This window comes from Pecten maximus, chromosome 11, assembly GCF_902652985.1.
Source record: "Pecten maximus chromosome 11, xPecMax1.1, whole genome shotgun sequence".
NCBI classification, from domain to species: Eukaryota; Metazoa; Mollusca; class Bivalvia; order Pectinida; family Pectinidae; genus Pecten; species Pecten maximus.
The window spans coordinates 2,881,851-2,893,627 of record NC_047025.1 but is presented as its reverse complement, the minus strand read 5'-3'; the positions used below and the strand labels follow the sequence as shown (position 1 = coordinate 2,893,627).

The 11,777-nt window shown below is 37.0% G+C and overlaps 1 protein-coding gene across 1 annotated transcript; it reads left to right on the top strand.

Annotated features, from left to right (window-relative positions):
• Positions 1-3,484: 3,484 nt before the first annotated feature.
• Positions 3,485-7,434, top strand: LOC117337470. Its single transcript, XM_033898465.1, has one exon. The coding sequence runs from the start codon at positions 3,486-3,488 to the stop codon at positions 6,045-6,047; it is 2,562 nt and encodes an 853-aa protein (XP_033754356.1). The 5' UTR covers position 3,485; the 3' UTR covers positions 6,048-7,434.
• The last annotated feature ends 4,343 nt before the right edge of the window (positions 7,435-11,777 follow it).

Genomic DNA, 11,777 nt, shown 5'->3' with positions numbered 1-11,777 from the left:
TGGGGATCTGCTACAAAATGGGCGGAGACCTACGCAGGACTAATCGAGAATTTCTCTCTGGATGTCCGGCATCAATTCCCTAACCCATTTATAGAAAACAACGGCATCAACGTATTCCTTGTTTGTTGAAGAAATTATTGTGCTTTCCATCCAAATTTTGATATTTCTTTCTACCAATTGATTAAGTTTTACGCTTAGAAAAACACTTTTAGGGAGTCTTCCCCTATATGAGGTACCAACTCCTTTTTTCAGTTTTTGTTTGAGATCATAAAATGTGGTATCCAAATGTTTAGAAATAACACATGTATTTGTAACGCGCACAGCACGTGTACCGCAGGGGTGCCACGTGTGTCGGACTGCTACCAAGTTTTTGCCCAGGGTTCGAATGCCGCTTTCGCTTGCAGATTCCAAATACAAATGAATTTTCAAGTAATAGACACTATTTAGAAAACTGGTGAGAAAGAAAATAGACTCGTCATATAAAGTTCAACAATTTATTAACATGTTTAAAAATAACAAAGTACCAAAATAATACCCGAGAGACACAGTGAGGAGTTTACAGTTATATACGTCTAGCCTAAAACATATGCCAACCATCGTCTAATCACAACTAACCATATCAATGAAACAAATGTAGTTTACCCCAAGTCTCAAGCACGTGGCATGTCCGGTCAGAATACAACATTTGCTAACCACCCGTCTTTTCTCCCGTATCTACTAACGAGGTTTCCAACAACCATCCCTCGCCTTACCGGTATAGATAGTTATACCGAGAGGCGGAAATATTCTCTAGCCACTCCGTGAGTGCTCCCAAAATTGAATAATTCCTTCAAGCAACAACCTGACTTCCGACATGACACCGGCACACGAGACTCAGATTAAACAAAGTTCTATACATCGAAAATACATCAAAATACTACACGTGAAAATAAAAATACATGTACGATAGTGGCAAATAATATCAAGCTGACAAATTAATATGAAATTTAGGAAAGGATGGGCGACAGTTATCTAATTAATTTCACAGATTAAAAGTCAACACCACTTACCCTGCTGACACCTGGACGAAAAGTGATTGACCCCCACACAGCAGCACGGGTATCTTACGTAACCGGATGTTACAATTTTCCGGAATTAGTCCAAAAACAAACGAGCGGAACGCAACAGCGTTACATATTCATCTGGGAAAAAAATGGTGAAAAAAAATGAAAATAAACGTCTCGTATGTTTTAGAAGTGTCGTTTCAATTACGCATCTATTCAGTCAGGTACGCACAGCCCACGAGGCGATAGACATTCAGTTAAGCACATTTTAATTTTCAGTTATCTTCGGCATCGTCATGTTTGTGGTAGCTGGTTTCTATGGATGTTTACATGTGCGCTACGCTTCAAATTGAAGTTTATAGAAAATAGTACGTGATATATGGATAACAATCTTTACTAAAGTCGTTAAGTATGAAAACAAAAGTGTGTTTTTTCTTACCTAAATCGGCGTCGGCCATTTTGGCGGTGGATAATTACAGTTACCTACTACCAGTTCGGTACAGTTATGGAACTCGTTGATTTGTAGCTGGGACCAACAATGGTTTACATGCTTTCTGTCACCCAAAATCAAAACAACAATCAAAGGTTATGCTTGAGGAGAAGTGTTCTTTTGAAACTTTCTAGCGTGTACCCTACGTTTTTACATCATGTATCACAACTAATAATGTCATGTAAGACATATGAATTATTTATTCTTCCTCGATTTTATATAGAAATACTCAATCATAACTAAATTAAGATAGCTCGAAATCGCTTTCTGCTACTCAAAATCGAAACCAAAACCAATTATATGCTTTCGGAGAAATGTTCGTTCGGAAATTTCTGGTTTCTTCATTATGTTTTGTTTGCAACAGAAGTCACACGTCTCGTAACCGAACCAAAGCACCCTCATCTGTCACATCAGCCAGAACGGTAAGTAATGATACAGCATTCAATTACACATTGTGTTTAATATCGCACGACTATCATTCAAAACGAACTCGTGTAGATGAAGGGGAACCCGAGGTCTGGTGATTGTCAGCTACAGCGAGTACGCCTACACTATCGGGTAGCTTAATTAACGTACCAGTATATGCATATATGTATACAAGGGCGGTCATTGCTGGTCAGTGATGCATTATGTCATTGTAAAACTGTCTCGATCTTATATCCCAGTTATTTACTATTCCCGAGACAAATTAAGAAAATTACATGTGTACGTACGACTTACTGCTTAAAATTTAAAAAGGGCTTCGCGTGTGGGTTAATGTTGAAATGGTGTATTCAGGTAGAATATCCATTGTAGTACTTTAATGCAACATGAACATTCCGATGACGTCACATTGTTTACAGGTGCCGCGTTTTGTGTGTACCGTCTTACATGAAGGGTTCATTTCACTGTCAGTTTTTTCGTGATCCTAGCTCGTATCGGTTGTCATGGCAAGAATTAGGACGTTGGTTTTATCACAGTGTTAAATCTACAAACGTGTATTCACGTTCTACTGGATGTCCTATGCATTTGGAAATCATATGTAAATGATAATTTACATTAATCACAATACATTACATTCTTGTATCAAAGTTTGTTTCTATATGCCGACTTCGATTCTCAAAACACTGCAGAATTCCAATACCGAAGCATGAAATCTAACACTTGCTTAATAAATCGTCCCAGAGGAACTCATTACCCAAAGTCAATACTTATGAAACATAAGAACGTGAAAGTATTTGTACGTGAACAAGGAAAAGAGCTGTACATTCTTACAAAAATGTCAAACATCGTCAAAATCATTTTAAAAGTAGTCAATAAATTGGCACCTCGTTAGTTAATGCCAGTTTCTAACGCATTTGAATAACTGCAAGCAAATAAATAGAAAAATGTACGGAAATTTTCTACAGTTTCTTAGTCTGATGAACAAGTCTATCACGTTTATTTGTACGAACAAATACGTAAGTCGGGTGCTCTGGCCATATTGACCGACCAAGTGTTAATGCAGTATCTCGTGCCGGTCACGTAATCACACGAGAACACGAGGACCGAAGAAAACCTCCAGATAAGGTCGTTGGACACAGAACAGTGAAATGCGGTTGTGATAACATACAAAACTGATGATGAAAATAATAAATATTGTATTGGTTAAAAAACTACGAATTTTGTTCTATTCATTGATAACATTAGCCCCCAAGAGTAGTCATATTGATACTGAAAGTAGGTGGCAGGCATGTTTAATTTCCTTTACCTAGAACACTAGGACCGGTATTCCTAAATGTACACAAATCGTTATTTCCGGGGTTAAAATGGCGGTAAGGATCTCAAAAACTATTGCCTAACGATTACTTGGGTAAAAAGGGGTTTGATGAATTCGTTTTTACAATTATCAATGTCAACGTTATGTTTATATCTATAAAAAAATATATTTATCAATTAGCCAATAACAATTATTATGTTTCAGAAGTATACGAATGTGCAAGGATATAATGGCTGATTTATTGGACAAGAAAAAGCTTAAAGAGGACCTGAAGCAATTTTCCTCGAGCTTTGATCTTGATTTGAGGAGTATGCCTAAGGCTCGAGTGAAAACCGCAATAAAAAAACTAGAGGATGACCGGGAAAACACAGCAAAGTCTAAAGACGAAGATATACAGATAACAAACTTTCTGTCATATTTGTATTTTCTGCTTGATGACCAAGAACATGCCATACAGCTTGTTGATGAATCTCTTCAGAATGATCCTGATAATATCAAAGCCAACGCAAACAAAGCTAAAATTTTGCTGGAGAATGGGGAAGTTTCTGACGTGGAAGGAATTTTATCAAAACTTCAAGAATTCGAAAAACGAAACAACTATGACAAAAGAAAATGTTATGCCGAGGCAAATCTTGCGTACGCGTATTCAAGGTCGGGTCCTTGGTACCATCAAAAGGCGGTTGAACTGTACGAGAAGGTTTTAGAGACATATCCCGAAGAATACGCGTGGCAGTTTGGCCTGGGTTTGACTTTACTCAGGCGGACTCATCGTATTATTTCACAGGCAGATGATACGTTTGACTTGGAAAAGAAAAAGGAGAAAATGGTACGCGTTTCTGAGATTTTGTTCAACGTTGCAACAAAGTCAGACGACTACATTTTAAGTGCGAACGCTTATGCCACACTTGGAAAAGCTGTTTATGAGATTAAGAAAAACTATTCGTATTGGAATGTACCACAAAAAATAAAGGAGTTAGATTATAAAGTATGCTATGAAGAAGCTGTATCAAGGTGTCCAGAGGAACCATTAGTGTTAAACATATGTGGTAAACTCGCTCGCTACAAAGGGGATATAGAAGCTTCTGAGAGATACTTACGGAAGTCAGTTGAAATCAACCCAACATGCCAGGGGTATCATCATCTTGCTCTGACATTAAAGAGGAAAGTAGAAATGGGTAGAGGAGAGTTAAATGAAAGTCATTTAAATGAGAGACCGAGATACAAAAATACAGTAGACAACTCGCAAACATATCCGACCAAACAGGTAAGGAATCCCGGTAGCTGGTCGGTCAGTGGAAAACGACAGTATCGACATCAAACCAGAACTTACGGCGATGATAGGGACCGATCACAAAGGAATCAGCATGAAAGCAGGGATAGGACCCTGCAAATGGGTCGGCGGCCGTATAGTTCGGATTTTCATTTGAATGGTACCAAAGATAGGTCAACTGATAGTCACACGAGCAGGGATACTCTTCGTCGGGTAATCAAATCACCGTTAAAAGTTAAAGTTTACCCTGGAAACAGATTGCTTGCTGAGGCGATAGAACTACTCGGTGAAACAAGAAAGCTTGCACTATTCCCTCTGAATATTGAGTACGACAAGGGTATCATATACAGAATGTTGGGCCAGACCGGAAAAGCCGTCGAGGTCTTCAAACAAATAGTGTCCAAGAGGAAATATCTCCCGACACAAACTCTGATGACAAATGTTTATGAACAGCTTGGACTTTGTCTCTTAGAATTAAGCGAATCTGAAGAGACACCTCCAGACATGAAGCAGAAACACAAGAAAGATGCCCAAAGTCATCTCTCTCACGCTGTTCAACTTCAATCGGAAATAGTAGCAAACGATCCGCAGTTCAAAGAGGGGTGGAACTCCTATCCGACACTCAAGGAACTTTGGAGTGATAAAAGAGATAGGAAGCCAAAACAACTGGCAGTTCTGCACATGCGCATGGGAGATCATGTAGATTCGATCAATATCTACAAGAAATTATCCGTGAAGGAGAAAGACAAGATGGAGCCACAAGACTACCAAAACATGCTGGAATGCTATGCGGAACGTGGCCAGTTTGAGGAATGCGTTGAACGTCTAAGTTCATGGGAGTGTACAACAATTTTTGCGAGACTTCCTGAGTCTTTGATCTTTGAGGTGTATATCAATGGCGCATTTCACGCCTACTCGACGGATAACGCACAACTAGCGTACAATCGCTTCAGACGCGCATTTAAAGTGTATCACATGTTTGACAAAACTGACTACACCGAGGTTGACGAAGACGAGGATACCAAAGATATACTAATATTACACTCTTGTTCTCAAAAATGGAGATGCGAATTTCCAAGAAATCTCGGAACGATTCTAGAAGACTGTACGGGATTACGGTATACCATCAACACTGACGACGTGCTCGGGAATGCGATCACTACAGAATCTATGGTTTCAATGATGAAAATGATAGCATGTATCATTATCATGACCCATGACAGTGCATATAACTATGACCAGCTGTATGTCAACCACGCTGTCCAGATGAGTTCAGAGAAAAAGGGACCGGGGGTTTTGGTAGTGTCAGACGACAAATGCAATGTGCCTGATATTGCCAGAACAATGCCTTTCATCCAAATGCCTCCTCTGTTAGGTGGAATTATGCCTTCACCGTTAGAGGGCGCCGTACAACAAAATGATCAGATACCAGATCAGTTACCAGAGATACAGATAGAATGGGTGAAAGAGTTCACCAATCTACTGAAGGATCAGCACAGTAAATAATGAACGCGTCATCACTTATAAAAGCAATGACGTCACTCGATACATCAATGCAAACAACTACCACCTAATGTCTAAGCTCAAATAAATCGGTCCTTAATGCGCGGTCATATCAAATAACGAGTGTGATGTGCCTGCCAGATATTGTCTTCAAAATTGTATCTTAGAAATGATTGTTATCAGCACCTGCCCGGAATCATCATGACTCCAGCAGACCGCGGGCATGTTTAACGGTTGACATCATCATATCATTGTATGACAAACTAAGAATGCTGTGTAGATGTGAATAAATTTCAAACTCTTCTGCAATAAGAACGAACAGTCTTTAACATCTTTGTGCAGTTGTGAACAACTTTAATTCAATGCCAGTGTTAGCATTCTCTACGACTCGTGGTTCACCAGCAAAGGTCTCCGCCATCAGTGAACACTTTCGCGTCCTCGCTCTTCATCATTGAACACTCTCGCGTCCTCGCTCTTCATCAGTGAACACTTTCGCGTCCTCACTCTTCATCAGTGAACACTTTCGCGTATTCACCTCTCATCAGTGAACACTTTCGCGTCCTCGCTCTTCATCATTGAACACTCTCGCGTCCTCGCTCTTCATCATTGAACACTTTCGTGTCCTTGCTCTTCATCAGTGAACACTTTCGCGTCCTCACCTCCAATCAATGAACAGTGTCGCGTCAACTCCTGAAATGGAATTTATTAGAAATTACTACTTTATTCTACCTATGCTACTTACTAATTTACCTGTTTTATTGAATGAAGTTGGCTTTGGGCATATATATATATATATATATTATATTTAGTTTAAACCATATTTTATTACATGTCTTTTGGATTTCGTACGATATATACATGAGTATAATCAAGAGTCAAACAAAGTATCTAAATACTTTAATATGTATCCTTATTTTCTGTATTTTCTTATATAATGATACAAAGTAACTCCTTTAAATTTCATTAAGGACTTTTATCATTTTATTTACAGTAGGTTGTGTAATCCTTCTTACAAATTATATATTTTTTTGATGAAATTGGCTTTTGTATGGCTAGCGTGGTATGTAAATTGTATATGGACTAAATAGCCGGTATCTGTTGGAAGGATTAATAGAATATTTAGTTTAAAAACAATATTTATTCATTAATCAAAATAGTCAATACATATAAACAATATTCTAATGGGATTGGAAACCAAGCTTAGAGCTTGTATTAATTCCTTTCCCATGTACATACCAAGACAAATATAAATCTTCATAACTGGAACACCTTACATCAATATGAAATGAAATAATAATATTTATTGGTTACAATTAATACCAAGACATATATACATGTGGTGAATAGAATTAGTAGTAGAAATAAACAACAGTGACGCCAGTAAATAAAATTACCTGTGATAACTGGATAAGTGGTAACTGCTAAGTTATGTGATAACTGGATTAGTGGTGACTGCTAAGTAATGTGATAACTTGATTAGTGGTGACTGCTAAGTAATGTGATAACTTGATTAGTGGTGAGTGCTAAGTAATGTGATAACTGGATTAATGGTGACTGCTAAGTAATGTGATAACTTGATTAGTAGTGACTGCTAAGTAATGTCATAACTTGATTAGTGGTGAGTGCTAAGTAATGTCATAACTTGATTAGTGGTGAGTGCTAAGTAATGTGATAACTGGATTAATGGTGCTAAGTAATGTGATAACTTGATTAGTGGTGACTGCTAAGTAATGTGATAACTTGATTAGTGGTGACGGCTAAATAATATGATAACTTGATTAGTGGTGACTGCTAAGTAATGTGATAACTGGATTAGTGGTGACTGCTAAGTAATGTGATAACTGGATTATTGGTAACTGCTAAGTTATATAATAACTTGATTAATGGTGACTGCTAAGTAACGTGATAACTTGATCAATGGTGACTGCTAAGTAATGTTATAACTTGATTAGTGGTGACGGCTAAGTAATGTGATAAGTGAATTAGTGGTGACTGCTAAGTAATGTGATAACTTGATTAGTAGTGACTGCTAAGTAATGTGATAACTTGATTAGTGGTGACTGCTAAGAAATGTGATAACTGGATTAGTGGTGACTGCTAAGTAATGTGATAACTTGATTATTGGTAACTGCTAAGTAATGTGATAACTTGATTAGTGGTGACTGCTAAGAAATGTGATAACTGGATTAGTGGTGACTGCTAAGTAATGTGATAACTTGATTAATGGTGAGTGCTAAGTAATGTGATAACTTGATTAGTGGTGACTGCTAAGTAATGTGATAACTGGATTAGTGGTGACGGCTAAGTAATGTGATAACTTGATTAGTGGTGACTGCTAAGTAATGTGATAACTTGATTAGTGGTGAGTGCTAAGTAATGTGATAACTGGATTAGTGGTGATTGCTAAGTAATGTGATAACTTGATTAGTAGTGACTGCTAAGTAATGTGATAACTTGATTAGTGGTGACTGCTAAGTAATGTCATAACTTGATTAGTGGTGAGTGCTAAGTAATGTGATAACTGGATTAATGGTGCTAAGTAATGTGATAACTTGATTAGTGGTGACTGCTAAGTACTGTGATAACTTGATTAGTGGTGACGGCTAAATAATATGATAACTTGATTAGTGGTGACTGCTAAGTAATGTGATAAGTGTATTAGTGGTGACTGCTAAGTAATGTCATAACTTGATTAGTGGTGAGTGCTAAGTAATGTGATAACTGGATTAATGGTGCTAAGTAATGTGATAACTTGATTAGTGGTGACTGCTAAGTACTGTGATAACTTGATTAGTGGTGACGGCTAAATAATATGATAACTTGATTAGTGGTGACTGCTAAGTAATGTGATAACTGGATTAGTGGTGACTGCTAAGTAATGTGATAACTGGATTATTGGTAACTGCTAAGTTATATGATAACTTGATTAATGGTGACTGCTAAGTAACGTGATAACTTGATCAATGGTGACTGCTAAGTAATGTTATAACTTGATTAGTGGTGACGGCTAAGTAATGTGATAAGTGAATTAGTGGTGACTGCTAAGTAATGTGATAACTTGATTAGTAGTGACTGCTAAGTAATGTGATAACTTGATTAGTGGTGACTGCTAAGAAATGTGATAACTGGATTAGTGGTGACTGCTAAGTAATGTGATAACTTGATTATTGGTAACTGCTAAGTAATGTGATAACTTGATTAGTGGTGACTGCTAAGAAATGTGATAACTGGATTAGTGGTGACTGCTAAGTAATATGATAACTTGATTAATGGTGAGTGCTAAGTAATGTGATAACTTGATTAGTGGTGACTGCTAAGTAATGTGATAACTGGATTAGTGGTGACGGCTAAGTAATGTGATAACTTGATTAGTGGTGACTGCTAAGTAATGTGATAACTTGATTAGTGGTGAGTGCTAAGTAATGTGATAACTGGATTAGTGGTGATTGCTAAGAAATGTGATAACTTGATTAGTAGTGACTGCTAAGTAATGTGATAACTTGATTAGTGGTGACTGCTAAGTAATGTCATAACTTGATTAGTGGTGAGTGCTAAGTAATGTGATAACTGGATTAATGGTGCTAAGTAATGTGATAACTTGATTAGTGGTGACTGCTAAGTACTGTGATAACTTGATTAGTGGTGACGGCTAAATAATATGATAACTTGATTAGTGGTGACTGCTAAGTAATGTGATAAGTGTATTAGTGGTGACTGCTAAGTAATGTGATAACTTGATTAATGGTGACTGCTAAGTAACGTGATTACTTGATCAATGATGACTGCTAAGTAATGTTATAACTTGATTAGTGGTGACGGCTAAGTAGTGTGATAAGTGAATTAGTGGTGACTGCTAAGTAATGTGATAACTTGATTAGTAGTGACTGCTAAGTAATGTGATAACTTGATTAGTAGTGACCGCTAAGTAATGTGATAACTGGATTAGTGGTGACTGCTAAGTAATGTGATAAGTGTATTAGTGGTGACTGCTAAGTAATGTGATAACTTGATTAGTGGTGACTGCTAAGTAATGTGATAACTGGACTATTGGTAACTGCTAAGTAATGTGATAACTTCATTAGGGGTGACTGCTAAGTAATGTGATAACTGGATTAGTGGTGACTGCTAAGTAATGTGATAACTTGATTAATGGTGAGTGCTAAGTAATGTGATAACTTGATTAGTAGTGACTGCTAAGTAATGTGATAACTTGATTAGTGGTGACTGCTAAGTAATGTGATAACTGGATTATTGGTAACTGCTAAGTTATATGATAACTTGATTAGTAGTGACTGCTAAGTAACGTGATAACTTGATCAATGGTGACTGCTAAGTAATGTTATAACTTGATTAGTGGTGACGGCTAAGTAATGTGATAAGTGAATTAGTGGTGACTGCTAAGTAATGTGATAACTTGATTAGTAGTGACTGCTAAGTAATGTGATAACTTGATTAGTGGTGACTGCTAAGTAATGTGATAACTTGATTAGTGGTGACTGCTAAGTAATGTGATAACTGGATTAGTGGTGACTGCTAAGTAATGTGATAACTTGATTAATGGTGAGTGCTAAGTAATGTGATAACTTGATTAGTAGTGACTGCTAAGTAATGTGATAACTTGATTAGTGGTGACTGCTAAGTAATGTGATAACTGGATTATTGGTAACTGCTAAGTTATATGATAACTTGATTAATGGTGACTGCTAAGTAACGTGATAACTTGATCAATGGTGACTGCTAAGTAATGTTATAACTTGATTAGTGGTGACGGCTAAGTAATGTGATAAGTGAATTAGTGGTGACTGCTAAGTAATGTGATAACTTGATTAGTAGTGACTGCTAAGTAATGTGATAACTTGATTAGTTGTGACTGCTAAGTAATGTGATAACTTGATTAGTAGTGACCGCTAAGTAATGTGATAACTGGATTAGTGGTGACTGCTAAGTAATGTGATAAGTGGATTAGTGGTGACTGCTAAGTAATGTGATAACTTGATTAGTGGTGACTGCTAAGTAATGTGATAACTAGATTATTGGTAACTGCTAAGTAATGTGATAACTTGATTAGTGGTGAGTGCTAAGTAATGTGATAACTGGATTAGTGGTGTCTGCTAAGTAATGTGATAACTTGATTAATGGTGAGTGCTAAGTAATGTGATAACTTGATTAGTAGTGACTGCTAAGTAATGTGATAACTTGATTAGTGGTGACTGCTAAGTGATGTGATAACTTGATTAGTAGTGACTGCTAAGTAATGTGATAACTGGATTAGTGGTGACTGCTAAGTAATGTGATAACTGGATTAGTGGTGACTGCTAATAATGTGATAACTTGATTAGTGGTGACTGCTAAGTAATGTGATAACTTGATTAATGGTGAGTGCTAAGTTATGGGATAACTGGATTAGTGGTGATTGCTAAGTAATGTGATAACTTGATTAGTAGTGACTGCTAAGTAATGTGATAACTTGATTAGTGGTGACTGCTAAGTAATGTGATAACTGGATTATTGGTAACTGCTAAGTTATATGATAACTTGATTAATGGTGACTGCTAAGTAACGTGATAACTTGATCAATGGTGACTGCTAAGTAATGTTATAACTTGATTAGTGGTGACGGCTAAGTAGTGTGATAAGTGAATTAGTGGTGACTGCTAAGTAATGTGATAACTTGATTAGTAGTGACTGCTAAGTAATGTGATAACTTGATTAGTGGTGACTGCTAAGTAATGT